The sequence below is a fragment of the Mustela lutreola genome, chromosome 11 (genome assembly GCF_030435805.1).
Source record: "Mustela lutreola isolate mMusLut2 chromosome 11, mMusLut2.pri, whole genome shotgun sequence".
NCBI lineage: Eukaryota > Metazoa > Chordata > Mammalia > Carnivora > Mustelidae > Mustela > Mustela lutreola.
Window position 1 is genome coordinate 70,521,268 of NC_081300.1, and position 15,286 is coordinate 70,536,553.

At 52.2% G+C, this 15,286-nt stretch overlaps 1 protein-coding gene across 3 annotated transcripts in view; it reads right to left on the reverse strand.

Moving 5' to 3' along the window:
* Positions 1–6,891: 6,891 nt before the first annotated feature.
* KREMEN1 (kringle containing transmembrane protein 1) overlaps positions 6,892–15,286 on the reverse strand; it is a 63,682-nt gene continuing 55,287 nt past the window's right edge. For 2 of the 3 annotated variants that reach the window (XM_059139375.1, XM_059139373.1), the window contains exons 6-9: positions 11,233–11,565; positions 9,983–10,144; positions 8,885–8,969; positions 6,892–7,324 (exon numbers count right to left, since the gene is read on the reverse strand). In XM_059139375.1, coding sequence (XP_058995358.1) covers positions 7,156–7,324; positions 8,885–8,969; positions 9,983–10,144; positions 11,233–11,565 — 749 coding nt within the window. In that variant the 3' untranslated portion in view covers positions 6,892–7,155. The remainder of the gene's footprint in view (positions 7,325–8,884; positions 8,970–9,982; positions 10,145–11,232; positions 11,566–15,286) is intronic. The other variant, XM_059139374.1, reaches the window with a different exon arrangement.

A 15,286-nucleotide genomic window follows, 5' to 3' on the forward strand; every position in this document is an offset into this window, starting at 1 on the left:
CCTCATCTCACCCCAGGCCTATCCAAGAGTTGTCCCATATTGGGCCAAATAGGAGCTTGGAAAGCCCCTTGAGTGCTCTTGATCCGACTTTATGTTTGGTGCTGGCAACTAAGACATGTTCGTTAGACGTATTCACACCACCAGCGTGCAAGGTAGCAGGTCCCTTATTAAGTTTTTAAAAGTTTGGTGGCCTCATTTGAATGGTAAACATTCCTGAGAGTGAAATTCATGAAATCTGAAGTTCCTCGTTGCAAAAGCCTTGGCTGTTTCAGTTCTTTCTGATCTTCCCCTGAGGAGTTACTCTGGACACAAAGCTTGGATCTGCTTTCTCCCTAAAATGCTTCTCTGTGAAGCCCTTCCCTGGCCCAGGCGTCTGCCGCCAGCAGGTTGATTCCGGAGCCTAGTGACTGCCTCCGGGAGGACAGCCGGCGTCCTTGCTGCCTGCCGGGCTGTCCTGGAGACGGGCTGTCCTGGACACGGGCTGGTCCTCGGCCAGCCCAGCTCGGTGCTGCCTACCCCTAGTTGCCAGGCAGATTCCGTTCTGCTGGGGCCTGGTAGCTCCAGACGACAGCTGGAGACCAGAAATGAAGACTTCCAGCTACAAGCAAATGTTGCTGCTTCTTGAGGTTGAAATATTCTATCCCCAAAGTGTCCCTTTCAGCCAAGCACAAACAATCCCCCATGGGGACCCGACCCCACCATGGAGGAACAAAAGCTTCCCAGTTCTGAGTCCCAGAGACTGTCTGCAGTTTCAGGCACACACAGCCCAGTGGGGAGAGGAGACCATCATATGACTTCCAAGCCGGGAGACAAGGTCACTCTTGTCCAGCCCTTTGCGTCTCTGCAGGAAGAAGAGCCTTTGATCGTCTGACAAAGGAGGAGGGAGAGGCCGCCCTGGTGCCGGCTTCCGGTGGGCGGGTTGGCCAACATCAGCGTCTCTCAGGTTTGGAAGAACGACAGGGTGAGGTCCCGGTCGCTTGTGCCCAAAGCCCACTCGGATGGTCCTGCTTTAGGCAGGACAGCGGCACATTCCAGCTGCCTCCATTTTTCTGGTGCAGGCTGATCTGTCTCTAAGAAAATCACCAGCAAGGCCACCCCATTTGTTTGCCACCCGCCATTAACAATATTTTCCTTCAAGGAAGAGCTTCCAGGAACAGAGAGAACATAAACACTGTGACAGCCACGGCCGTGTCCCCGCTGGCTGCTGCGGTGCAGGCCCACCCCAGGTGGGAGGGAGGATGGCGGGAGAGGGCTTGGGCTCCATGTCATCCTTCTGGAGAAGGATCTGGAATACCTGCTGTGCTGTGCCTTGTGTCCTCTACCCTTCTCTGTCCTGAGTGATAGACTTTGCACCCGAATAACCAGTATGTCCCTACGGCAAAGGAGGCAGCCAGTGGAACTTGCACAGCTGTCTGTGGGCAGTTCACTTCCCCAAAGAGGAGGGGACTACTGACCCCACTTCTCAGATTAAAATGGCTGTCAAACTTCAGTGAGCACTGGCATCGTTCAAGAAGCTTCCCAGGGATTCTGACTCAGCAGGGTTGGGGTAGGGGCCCAGGAACCTGCATTTTGGACAAGCACATTAGGGATTCTGAGGCAAGTGTTCCCGGCAGGTTTTGAGAGACACAGCCGTGTAATGTTCTTTTTTGGACCAGCCTGCGCCTCCTTTTCTCTTAGCCCTGTTGGGGCAGGGAACTTACCTGGTGAATCACCTCCTCAGAATTTGGAATTGGGGCTCACAGAACCAGCAGTGTGTGTGTGCCTGCACCAGATGGGTTGGAAGCTTGGCATCTGGGGCTGCCCCCTTTCTTCTGCCCACCCCCCAGCCCCCCACCCCCGGACCTGCCCAGGCTCCTCCTCATCTGCCTGTGTCCTGAGACACTGTGTTCTGGAATGGCCTCAGACACATCCCAGGATGTTGACTGTGCCCACGTTTCCATGGACTGTGCTCCTTTGGCCTGACCCTCCGTGGGTCTCACGCTGCCTCGGTGTCCCACAGGGCCCTCACTCGACTTAGTCCAGACAGAACTCAGCACGTTTTCTCTCACACCTGGAGCCATGTGCAATCTTTACCTCGAAAACTGAACCTTCTCTCCTCCCCTCAGCCCCCAGGTAAGAAACTCCCCCAACCTCCATTCTGGCGTAACAAGGAACAGCTGCCCTTTTCTGACAACAGACTACAGGTAACCCATCCTAGTTCTACGAGGTACGTACTGCAAGTGTCCCCGGCTGACAGATGAGGAAGGAGGCACACAGGGCTGGGTCACCCGCCCGAGGCTATGTGGTAAGTGCTGTGCTGTCTCTCACTCGGGCCTCGCCTCCCTCCACAGCCAGGCCCTCTGCATCCCTCGCTGGACCTGTGTAGCTCCCGATTCGCCTCCTCCCACTGCTCGACCTTACCCCACTCCAACTGTTTTTCCTAACTCAAGTAGGAAATCGTTCTATACTGGGAATCTGATGTCACTCCTCTGCCAAACCCTTCAAAGGCTGCCTGTTTTACACTCCCGGGCCTCGGCGGATGAATGGTGGGAGCTGAGTCCCAGCGGGCCGGCTCTGGGTCTGGTGCCCTCAGCGGTGGCCCCGGCTCCCCTTGGAGCCTGTCTCCCCAACGGCAGGACAGGGGTGACGGGAGCCCTCGGTTGATTGTTAGGGTGTGTGCAGCACTGGCAGGAGCCTGCAGCTCACAGGTGGGGCTGCCAGCAGTGCTGCTGACGAGGAGGGGTGGGGAGGAACGGGTGCCCCGAGAGGCAGGAAGAAATCCACGTGGGATCATGCTGACAGAAGCATTTACATACATCCCTCACCGAATCCTCAGAGCCTTTTTGAGGGACAGACACGACGCCGTTTTACAGGAGGGGAAGCTGAGGCCGAGAAGTGGACTGATCCTCCCAAGGTCAATTCAGACCTAGGTCTTTCTGAGCACAAAGTGCCTTCCTCTTGCCATGACCGGCCTCTGGTTCCGAGGTGTTCACTTGGAAATTCAACTCCTCCGACCTGACCTGCTTGAAGATCCACCATGGGTCAAAGCTATGAGGAGACCTGAGGAAAGCTGGAGACACTAGCAGGAAAAACTGTGCAAACAGTGAGGCCTGGACATTTAGCAAATATATCAGAAGAGCGCGCGGTTGGCCAGCACGCAACACCCCCCCTCGTCGCGGGGTCCTGGGAGCACCCCTACAAAAACGACATGCTAGGGCCCGTCGCTGTTTCTACAACAGTGAGAATATTTATTTTCTCCAGACAGTAAAAATAACATTTTTCTCTCCTTTGTAAAAGTACCATTACATTCCATTTTCTTAAATAACAAAATCCTAAAAATATATATTAAATTGTATACAGTGCGTCACACTTCATCTTATATTTTAAAATACATGATGTTTCTATTTTATTCTCAAAGTTGCATATTAAGAGCATATTTACAAATAAAGCCTTGTCATCCAAAGTCAAGATCCCTGCGGGCAGGTGAGTCTGGATGTGGCAGGTCTTGAAGCTGCGTGAACCCCAAGACGGCAGCTGTGCAGGAAGAGAAAGGGTCCCCCACTATGTGCCCCTGAAGACACATCCTTTCTGATGCAGATTTACCTCGGAGCTTCCTCCACACCCCACTTCTGCCTTGTTGAGTATATTCGACTTGGCAACACAGAAGCCTCTGAGATGGGCTCCCCTAGGGTCTGCAGGCAGCGGGGTGAGGCCCCATTGTCACCCCTGAGCTGTCCCAGCAGAGGCGGAGGCAGCTGCAGCTGGAAGGTTTGAGAAATACCCCGTGCCAGGGCTGCTAGGCTGAGAGACCCGGCCAGGAGGTAGAATAGTGAGGAAGGTAAACAAAGCCACCAGAGGAAACAATCAAAAGGTTAAAAGTTCTCAAGGTAGTAACAAAAGCAGACATCGAACATCAAACAGGAGATCCAAAACCCAAGAGGGTGGCAGTTGCCTGAGCTATGGGGTGGGGAGCTGGCCGGCCTCGGTTCAAGACCCGTGGTGGCCTCATCAGACAAGGGAGACAGGATCTCGGAGCCGTCCACTGCTAAGTGCTCGTGAAGGTAAGTGCCCAGGACGCCCAGGGCTTGGTGATGGCCACTGTGCCCGCTGGCGTGTCAGGATGGCCGGGTGGCAAGGTCAGGCCAGCTCCTGCCTTGGGCTGGCAATGGGGCGAGTGGGTGGGGCCGTATGGGCTTGGCCTGAGGGCCAGAACAGCTGTACTCGCTAGTGCTTTGATCTTTGTGGGTTTCTGGCTGATTGGAGTCTTGAGCCAGAGCCCACACTTCAGAAGTTACAGCAGCCCGGTCACCATGCTCACACCCATAGAGAGGCCTTGACCCTGTCCTGACAAGGGAGGGAGGAGACATGGTTACACCTTCTCTGTTCTGCAAGTGACTGGGTGCTCAGGGAAGAACACAAGGTGCCATGCACCTTCCAGAGGGGCCAAAGACACTGGGAAACGCAGCTAAGACCATGGTCCCAGCCTGCCGCAGGCATTTACCACAGAGGCAACAACATCAGCTGCCTGCAGCCCTCCCTTTCCTGGCGGCACAGGCTGAGAAGGCAAGGGCCTAGATTCTGCAGAGAAGGGGTGAGGAGGGCACCCAAGCCCAGAGGCATCACTTGCCGCAGCCTTGGTTCCCCCCATCACCTCAGGGTGAAGGCCTTGGGTAGGATGCTTTCAAAGTGGCAGGCCACAGTTGTCCCCAGAGTCCCTCCCCTTCTTTCCTAATCTATGTGATCCGTGATGTCCTTTCAGGCTTTCCAGACTCTCCAAACCTCACTTCTCTCTAAAGTAGTTTCTTAAAAGACCAAGTGTGGGCTTCCTATGGTGCTCCCGGGAGGACACCTCACCTTCTCTGGGACAATGTATCCCTCAGATGTTTACTTAGCCACAGGGCACCCTCAGGGGGGTGTCAATGACAGGTTCTGAGCAGGGCCGAGGCAACACTGAGGCCAAGGTATCTGTGGGGGTTGGGCCTGGAACAATTTATGGCCTCTCCCCCAGGTCTGTCCTGAGGCCAGTTTGGTTTCCTGGGGCTGCTCCCTGGACAGTAAGCTGATCCTGGTGGCAGTGGGCTGTGCCAGGGCCAGCAGGAAGGAGGGCACTGGGGCGTCACCAGCACTTCCGGGTCTCAGAATGGGTTGCTCCAGCTGCAGACTCAGACAACACCCTGCCTGTGTGAGGTGGGGAGTGGGGCACGAGATGCCCCAAAGGCCAATGGCCACAGGAAGCCCTAAGTGGCTGAACAACTGCTCCTGGGCCAGGTGACCCCCCTCCCAGGGCTAAATTCCATTTTCCCTTTGTGCTGTGAATGGATCTATTCAGGGCACAGGGCCCTTTGTGACTGCACGCACCTGACACTTGGTTCAGAGGAGATTCCGCAACAGCCGGGAATAGCGTGAAGGGGAGACAGCACATGTCAGTGTATTTCCAGCCATGTGGGACAGGCCTCTGTATGCAGACCCACGGCCGGTGGACAGCTGCTCCTGGGTAATCACCCTTTCCAGATCAAAGTGTGAAGACGGCATCGAGCGGCTCTGAGCCCGCAGCGGGCCTCACACGGTGGCTCGGGCAGCGCCCCTGCCCTCCCATGGACACGCTGTCCCACTGCCCCTCTCTTGTGCTCCTCTGCCTGCCAGCTCCCAGCATTTCCCCTGGTTGCCGGATGTCACCTCTCACTGCAGAACCCTCCCTGCTGGCCCCACACGGTCCTCTGGGTTTCTGGGAGCAGCCAGGTGCACACAGGTCGCCAGCATGGCAGAACCCCAGAGAAAGCCACAGCAGGCAGTAGCTGAGGGATCTGGGGGAGATAGGCAAAGTGCTCCAAGGCGGAAACCTGTGGTTTCCAAAGCCCAAGTGCCCAGGTGCCTCTGGGAGAGTCGTGCTCTGAGGAAGGCCCAGGACTGGCCTTCAGAGGCCCCAGCGGCTCTTCTCAGCTGCTGTTGACAAAGCCTACTTTGGCTGATGGGGACTTCTAAATGGGGGACAGCTCTCCCGACCAGCAGCCACTGCGGCTGCACCTCTCCATCTTGGGAGGCCTAAACTCGAGGGTCTCCAGTGCCCAAAACCTCCCTCTCTGCCCTCATGCCACTCTCTGAGACTCTCTTCCCCATCTGATGGGCAGGGCAGTGTGGGGCTAAGCAAAAGGGCCCTCCCGCTCCCCACTGAGCTATTCCAGGCCACACTGGGTCCCCATGACAAAGGGGAGGAGGGGACCACAGAGAGCGCAGGCCACGGTGGTTTGTCATCTTTTAAAATGAGTGATGCCTGCAGGGGGACTGCTAATACCCATGTCGCACCTAATGCTGCCTCACGGCTAAGCCACAACCTTTATACTCCCTGTTCTGAACGGGGAGTTGGAGAATCACGGAGAGACAGGCCCAGCTCAGGTTCCATAGGATCATGAGATGCGAGGGGCAAGGCTGGGCAACCCCATATAATGAGGAGTCACTGAGCCTATAAAAGCTTTCAGGAAAGTCTGTTGTGTGGCTTGCTCTGCGATCACCAAGCTTTGGAAAGAAGCCCGTGTGTGGCAGGGTGCAGGCTTGATATGCTGGGGGGTCAATTCCCACGCTCTCCCAGATTAGAGGAGGCCCACCCTCATCCAGCACCCAGAGAGCAAAGCCCCAGAGTCAGCACAGAGCATGGGCCCTCTTTATGCTTTCGGGTGCTAATGCCCAGGAATCTAGGACCAGGCCAACCCCCAAGAGAACCTCAGAATCCTCCCATAAAGACCAGGAGAAAGTGAGCTGAGTGGACAAAATAGAAAACAAGCAAGCAAGACTCAGCATACACTACAACTACCCACCACCCTACAGTCATCTAGAAGGTACCTGAGCCCAGTGCCAGACACAACCATCTCTGCATTCTCATTCCCTGTCCTGACACCCCCATTCTAGATGAGAGAGAGAGAGAGAGCGAGCAGCACAGGGAGGGCCCAGACCCTGGGACTTTGGGTCTCTCTCTCCTAAGTGCAGAGACGGAGCAGGGGGAGTCCAGGCTAGGCCTGCCTCTGCAGCAGGACGTCCCTTCCCAGCCCGCAGGACGGCGCTCTTGCAGAGGTTGCCAGAGGCTGAGGGAGAGGCAGGGAGAGTCAGTCTGAGGAAACCACGGGTCCCCAGTGGCCTTGAGCTCGGAGGGACCTCGTGTCCTGGGCATGGAGTGGGGAGCTTTTAGTCACTCACAAGAGGATTACGGTCATCTTGTTGACTCTGACCCTTGAGCTTCTTCTTAAAGATGGAAATCGAAGTAGAGGGTTTATAAAAAATGCTCCAGATTTCCCCCGACGTCCCTGGTTGATGACAATCCCTAAGGTCCCCTGAGGCAGGAACACGATGGGATCTGTCAAGCAAAAACAACTTAGTATTTCAAGTAGGGTACAACAAAGATCTCCCAACAACCTTCCGTCTCCTGAGATACCTGTTCCTACGACACGGGGCATTCAGTGGGGCGAAGCCTCCGGAGAGGCCTAACAGATGCCCCTGGAGGTCTGAAGGGCTATCGCGGGAATGAAATGTGTCTGTGGGAGGGAAATGCCACGGCACACGGATTCCAGCTTTAGTATAACAAAGAACTTTCTTGCTGGAAGAGTTATTCAAATCTTCAAGCGGCTGGCCTAGAGATGATGAGTTTTCAAATCCCCCGCCCCCTTTTTTTAAATAGAAGAACTTTCTTCAAATGACATGTACCTGGAAGTCCCCCTGATTAAAACAAGATAGAGCCAAAGTCTCTCTGCTTGAAGCAGGTCCTACCTTACTGCCAACATGTGTCCCAGCTCCCCCATGTCACCCCCCCCAAGGGCTGCCTGGCAGGGAAGCTGCAGAGGGACTCCAGTGTCACAGGGGCGTCAGACATGCGCTGTGGGGCCAAGGTGGGTGGCGAGGTACCGGGCCCCACAGACAGCCTCCTGCTTTCTTGCTGCATCTGAAGGGTTCCGCAGATGGTGTGACTTGTGACTTCAATAGACAGATATATATATGAAGCTCAGGCATGAGCTCAGGAATCATTAAAAAAGACCCTGTTTCCACTAAAAAATGCAAAGTGCAGTGTAGAAGGGCCTACAAGGCCTACAAAGCAAAGGAGGAGCAGGCATTTCACATATAAAAGTTCTGTGGCAGAGGGCAAGTGAGAGGGTCAGGAAAAAGGTGTATTTATAAGAGCAACATTCAGGAAAGGCCTTGAAATACAGAAAGCCTGTCTATCAATTATAGCCCAGTAAAACTGGGCGGGGGGTGGGGGTGGGCAAAAGGAGTGGAGAGAGCCTGGACTGGGAGCCATAGGAAAGACAGAGTAGGGGTCGCGAAAAAAATCACAGCTCTTCTCTGGAAGGTCACGAACACCAGGAGCACAGACAACTCCTTCCGCTCCTGAAAGGCGGAACTGTTCCACCTGAGCAGCAAAGCAAGGGAAGGGAATATCTGTTTTCCCGCATCAGTCAGAATTGGAGGATGAAGCTTCTTCATTGTTCATTGTTCTTGCATAATTGTTAAGCAATCGCTAATAAAATGTTAGGATTCTCTTCCTAAGAATGTTTCCCAGTTTCTAGAAAGCATTAGGAAGTAGCCGAGGTAGTGTCTCAGAAATCTGCTCTAACATGACAATCCCTTTAAGGGGACAGCACAAGTCAAAAAATGGAAATTGTTGCTTTTTATGCCCAGGCTGTTTCAATCCTCCTTGAAATCATATCCTGTGAGCCAGGAGTGAACGCAGACCTCAGTGAGATTTGTCCAGTTGTACATTTCACTCTACAGAGAATGAGGAACGCGTACTGCCTTGTACTGCCCGGAACTAAGGACTTTGGCATCATGTTCTGATACTACAGTCGTACTCAGACGAAGGAAGTGCAGTGATAGAGGAGTTCTGAGCCTTCCCTTCGTGGCACCGGGCAGCTTTCATACTCACTTGAATGTAACGTGCAGAAGTATCTTTGCTACGACAGCTGTGACCGTAAGGATGAGGAGAGTTGCCAGGCCATACACTGTCCATCCTGCAAGCACAGAAGATAGGACCTATCTGAGCTCCGTTCTCAGAAGGAGGTCTGTTGGAAGCCTCGAGTGACCACTTGAAGCTCAGAAATGCAGGTATGGCTAAAGAGCCCCCTGCAGGTGGGGGCCGCCATCAAAGGCAGCTGAGAGCTGGGTGGGCAAGGAGCCCAGGCCTTCTAGAGCATCCTCCTGGAGAGGAGCAGGCAGTGTGGTCCAAAGTGCATTCAGCTTGGGAGGTAAGAGGGGTGCTATATACTACGTCTCTACCAGTGGAATCACTGTACGATCACAGATGAGTTACATAAACTCTCTGGGCCTCAGCTTCCTTATCTGTGAAATCCTACCAGGATATAAAGCAAGCAACACAGAGCAAGCACTAGAGGGACTCTCCTCCCTGACCTAAGCGGGTCCTGCAGGGGAAAACCCTCGGCTAGATCTTCCCAGGCACGAAAGAGAAATATGGAAGTATGTAGCCCACCAAGTTAGCCAGCTTCAACCACAGACATCTCATCCCTCTCCCGCATGACTTTTCTTCTAGCTCTTGTCACTGTCTGACCTGTTGTTTTGCTTCTTGTCTGTCTCCTACAACTTACAAGCCACGGGAGGGAAGGGTATTGTTTGTTTGGTTCATTCTACAGTCCGGTGCCTACGATAGCACTTAAGTGCTCACATGTCTTCTGAATGAAGGAATGAATGAATGAATGAGCTCTTGCACCTGCCGGTGAATTGAGGGAGCTGCAACTCGGTCTAGAAAGACATCCTCAGAGTGGGAAAACCCTGGCTTAGCTGATTAATCACAGCTTACAAAAGGCACACATGCTGGATCTTTGAACGTGAGCACCTTCTCCTAAGGACTAAGGAATCAAGCTAGTGAGAAAATGTCCCTCAATGGCCAGGACAGTCACAGAGCCAATACCCACAACCTGCCTGGGAAGAGAGCTCCTTCTCTAACTGCCAAGAGCACTGCCCTCAAGGCCCGTGGCTTCCACCCCCTTTGTTGGAGTCTGGGAACTGCTACCTGGGACGGTCTGGGGTGGGTGGCTGGGGCTGGTGGTGATGACGTAGAGGACTTTAGAGGACCGGGCTGCGCTGACGCTGAGGTTGGCCTGCTCCGTGATCACCTCGGCCAGCGTCTGGTTGGCAGTGGGCCTCTCCTGTGGCGCCTCTTCCTTGACGGCTGGAAGATCAAAGAAATTAAGATGGGGGAGAGCTGATGCCGACAACGGAGAAGTTCAGAGGCGGCGGCACTGGCTAGGAAGAGAAGGCATTTTTTCCTGATTTGTTTCTGTGTGTAGTTCTCTCACTGACCCCACTGGCCCCAAAGCAGAACCTGTCAGGCTCTGGCCCAGAAAGCCCCAGAAGGCAGGACATGTCAACTTCTAACCATTTGGTCTCTTCGAGGACACCTGAGCCTGCGTTCTTGTTTTCCTTGTGCCTTTTCAGTTATGGTGCCCTCTGCCCAGAATGGCTCCTTTCTTCCTATCTACTGACCTAAATCCTACCTGTTCTCAAGACTGTCCCTCCCACCTGCGGGAAGGCCTCTTCCCTCTGACTTCTGTAGCACAGGCTGACTGAGCTCTTCTCAAGGCCCTCAGCATCCGGGAGAAAGACCAGGTCTCAGACGCCCTTGTTTCTCACGTGCCGGCAGAGAGCTGTGCCGGGCCCGTGTTGAGCACACCAGAGGGCAGAGAGCGGGGCTCCACCTTACGAGGGGTGTTTTTTGTTGTTGTTGTTTTAAGGTATATTGGGGTTTTTTTTTTTTTTTGTCGTTTGTTTTCTTCTTTAAAGTTTATTTTTTTTAAAGTAATCTCTACACCTCACTTGCAGCTCTAACTCATGACCGGATATGAAGAGCCTCATGCTGTTCCAACTGAGCCACCCAGGTGTCCCTGAGGAGGGTCCAGAGAAAGATGGGGAACTAGTCTTCTGGGATTGGCTGGGATGTCGAGAGGCAGAAGGATCGACCAAATGACCTTTCTAAAGCCTTCTAATTCTATCAGTCTCAGCTCTTCCTTTCAGTTCTTTCAACCCTGCCATGAAAACTGTCCTCAGAACAACTAACACAGGGAAACTGAGAGGTGTTACTCTTTTCTGTGAATGTACGCAAGTCTTGAAGCGGGAGGTGGGAAGATCTGCAAGCTGAGCCCATAGCCCCTGCCTCGAAGCCCCATCAAGACCCGCCCTGGTGCCTGCAGGTCACCACAGGGTGCCGGTGGAGCCTGAGGTGCAGCCTGGAGGGCCCTCAAGGAGGCTGGGAAGGGTTACCTTGGTATAAGACAGCAAATCCCTGGGCCTGATTGATGCGATCAGAGAAGAAGTACAAAATGACAAAATCCAGAGAGACGTTAAAGGACAGAGGTGGGCGGTTCCTCCCATTGAAACGGACCAGGACGCGGTGGGTGTAGCCGTCCAGCAGCTCCACCATGTCGGCAGAATCCCTGATGTCAAACAAGGTGAAGCTGAAGCGGATGTGAGAGGCTCCCGGCACCCGGATGGTCCAGTAGCAGACTCTGCCCGTGGCATAGGTGTCAGGAAAGTCAGGGGAATACACCACGGAGGTTGTAGCCGAGTAGTTCCCTCCGCAGGCGCCAACGAGAGCTGTGGGAGACAAAAGGACATAGGCCCTCAGTCTGGGGCACAACCACACGGCTCACTTTCCAACCTGCTATGAAAAAAACTCTTCCTAATGAACATGATCCAGTTTGGTATGTTTTTCGTCTACAAAACCAGACTGTCTTATGTTTCAGAATCAAATCACAGAATGAATAGCTTAAATCCTGAACAAATGACTGTGGAGGCTTTTTTTTTTTTTTTTGCCCAGGAGACCTTAGAATTAGCACACAGCACAGTAGCTGTTCTGTGAGGGCAGACTCTCCGCTGAGCTGGGAGCCTGACATGGGGCTCCCTATGTGGGGGCCGGGCTGGAGTCAGAAGAGTCTGGTTCGGAACCAGCTGGGCTCTGTGACCCCAGGGGGTGCACCTTACTTCCAGAACTCTTGCCTCTCTCAGTTGGGAGGATGGAGAGGCTGCCACCTGTTCCCGTATCACACAGACGCGTGAGGACAGATGAGATGAAGCACATGTAAACACGGGGCCTCTTTGCAGGGAGACACCTGATGAGGTGAAGTCATAAAAAAGAGAAGGGCTTTCCAGCTGCTCGGGCATCCCTGAAACCTGGGGTGCAGTATTCACGCAAGGGTCCCCACACACACTGTGGCACAAGAAGTGACTCTCTGCCTGGGGGAAACGCTTGGTTCTCCTCACTCTGCATGAAGCACATTTGGCTGCTGTGGACTCCCCTTTTGGACTGGGGGTTTCTAGGACGGGGATACAACCCCTTCCCTGCATCTTAGAGAAGTGTGAACAAGATCCTGGAAATGAAAGTCCTTGAGGGGGAGTGCAGGACTGGGGTTTAAAAAGCAGGCTTTGGGGGTGCCTGGGTGGCTCAGTGGATTAAGCCTCTGCCTTTGGCTCGGGTCATGGTCTCAGGGTCCTGGGATCGAGCCCCGCATCGGGCTCTCTGCTCAGTGGGGAGCCTGCTTCCCACCCCCCACTCCCCGTGCCTGTCTCTCTGTCTGCTTGTGATCTCTCTGTCAAATAAATAAATAAAATCTAAAAAAAAAAAAAAAAAAAGCAGGCTTTGGGCAGACTTCCACTTCCCTTTGGTATGTTGAAAGCAGTAAGAGAATGCTGCTTCCATCCGAACAATGGGAAAAAGCTCAAAACTCTTCCTCAACCCATCAGAAGGCTGAAGTGTCAAGACAACCAAGCGTATTTAACTCTAAAAAGTGAAAAAGCCCCTCAGAGGAGAGTCAGGCCACACAAAGCGTTTCATCTTTCACAGAGCGAGAGGAAGAAGTGGCCACCAAAAAAGGCAGGAAGAAGAAAGGAGCTAAGAGGTTGAATGTGGGCCAGCCTCTCAGTCTAGAATGAGCAGGGGCCCCAGACACAGCAGGAGTCTATACCCACATGCAAGCAGTTCTGTGCGTACCTCCACCCAGAACCCACAAGAATGACTGGGATCTAGGGCACCTGGGGGGCTCCGTCGCTGGTTAAGTGTCTGCCTTCGGCTCAGGTTGTGATCCCAGGGTCCTGGGATGGAGCCCCATGTCAGGCTCCCAGCTCAGCGGAGTGTCTGCTTCTCCCTCTCCCTCTTCCCACTGCTTGTGCTCTCCCTCTCTCTCTCTTTCTAATGAATGAATAAAATCTTAAAAAAAAAAAAAAAAAAGGAATGACTGGGATAGGGAAGGAGACCATAGAGACCCCCTGGGTGGCACTTGTACAGGATACGGCTGTTGGGGGACAAGTGTGAAACACTGCCTGCTTCTGGACCTTCCTCTCAAAAGAGCCAAAGGCCTCAAGTGGCTGTGGGAGGAGTAGCAAATCCTTTTGTCCGCAGGGCCATTGGAGGGTAGAAAGGGTAGAAGTAAAATCTGTTTGCCTCTGTGGAGGGAGCAGGAGACTCTTTCCTTTTTGCCAGAGTAGCCAGGCAGATCCACTGCTTCTTAGGGAAAAGCAGAGGCAAAAACCATCAGCCCCTGGTTGCCCTGAGCCCCCAGGTCCTGTACCAATGCAAAGCAGAGGTCTGAAGCCCGCTGGGAGGGGCGGGAAATTCCCTTTCTGGAGATACAAGGCAGTGTTTGACTGCAGGAGAAGGAGGGGGGTCTGTGGGAATGCTGGAAAGACCCCACGTCTGAGGCCCAGCAACGTCCTAACACAGAGGATGAGGCAGGAAGCCCAAGGAGCCCCCTCAGCTCACCAGGAGCACAGTACCAAGTAACAACAGTCGTCTACCACTGAGGGAGGGGAAAGAGTGCAGAGAAAGATGCCTTCTTTGGCGAAGGCACATAGGAGCTACTCAAAGCCGACAGTGGAATAGAAAAAAAAAAGAAAAAGAAAAACCATGGGCATCCCAGGCTCCACACTAAGCACAAGGTAACAGGAGCCTATTGCTGGAAGAATTTGAAGGCTGGTGTGCACCGAGGGTAAAGACAGAAACAATAACACCCAAACTCAGCCCATCTGATATAATGGCTCAGTCCTCACACTAAATGGGCCTGCCCATTTCCAGGTATAAATCTTATTTACTCAGTCTGTACTGTTCTTCTATACACAATGTATGGCGTTCAACAAAATATTAAAACACATACAGAACAAGCAAGCAAGGAAGCAGCAAAAAAAGAAAAAAAAAGCAGCAAAAAAAAGGGGACTCATGGTCAAGTGATAAGACAATCTGTAGGATCAGACTCAATAATGACGCAGATGTTAGAGCTAGTAGACAGGTGTCACATGGTTACTACAATAACAACATAATGGAAAAGATGGACAACATGCCTGTACAGATTAGAAATTCCAGCAGAGAGATGGAGACTAAAAGGAGTCAAATATAAATGCTAGAAATAAAACTATCAGAGATGAAGAATTTCTCTGATGGGCTTATAAATGGACTACACACAGCTGAGGAAAGAATCAATAAATTTGAAAATAGGTCAATAGAAATCATGCAAAATGAAACAAAGAGAAAAAAAAAGAAGCAGGTAAAAAAAAAAAGGAAAGAAAAAAGCTAAGAACAGAGCATCCAGTAGCTGTGGGACGATATCAAGTGATCTAACCACTGGAGTTCTAGAAAGAGAAGAAAAAGAGAAGGGGGCAGAAGAAATATTTGAAGAGATAATGAATGGCTAAGAATGCTCTCAAGTTAACGAAAGGTGGTCTAAGAATCTCAGCAAATAGTAATCAAATAAGTTTAAAAACAAAAATTAGGGGTGCCTGGGTGGCTCAGTGGGTTAAGGCTCTGCCTCTGGCTCAGGTCATGATCCTAGGGTTCTGGGATCGAGTCCCACATCGGGTTCTCTGCTCGGCAGGGAGCCTGCTTCCCTTTCTCTCTCTGCCTGCCTCTCTGCCTACTTGTGATCTCTCTCCTTCTCTCTCTCGGTCAAATAAATAAAATCTAAAACATTAAAAAAATAAAAACAAAAATTAAAAAGCAAACAAAAAACACACCCAGACACATCAGAGTCAAATGTTGAAAACCAAAAACGAACATGAAATCCTGAAAACAGGCAGAAAGGAAAGATGATATACAGGGAACAAAGTCAGAGCAGACATTTCTAGACACTGTACAAGCTGTAAGTCAAAGGAGTGCTTTGAGATACTGAAATCTAAAAAAAAAAAAAAAACAACTTTCGGCATAGGATTCAATATCCAGCAAAAATGTTTTTCTACAATGAAGGTGAAATAAGGCTTTCTCATACAAAAGCTGAGAGATGATGGCAAATAAGAACATGAAAAGGTGTTCAACATCACTGGTAATTATGGC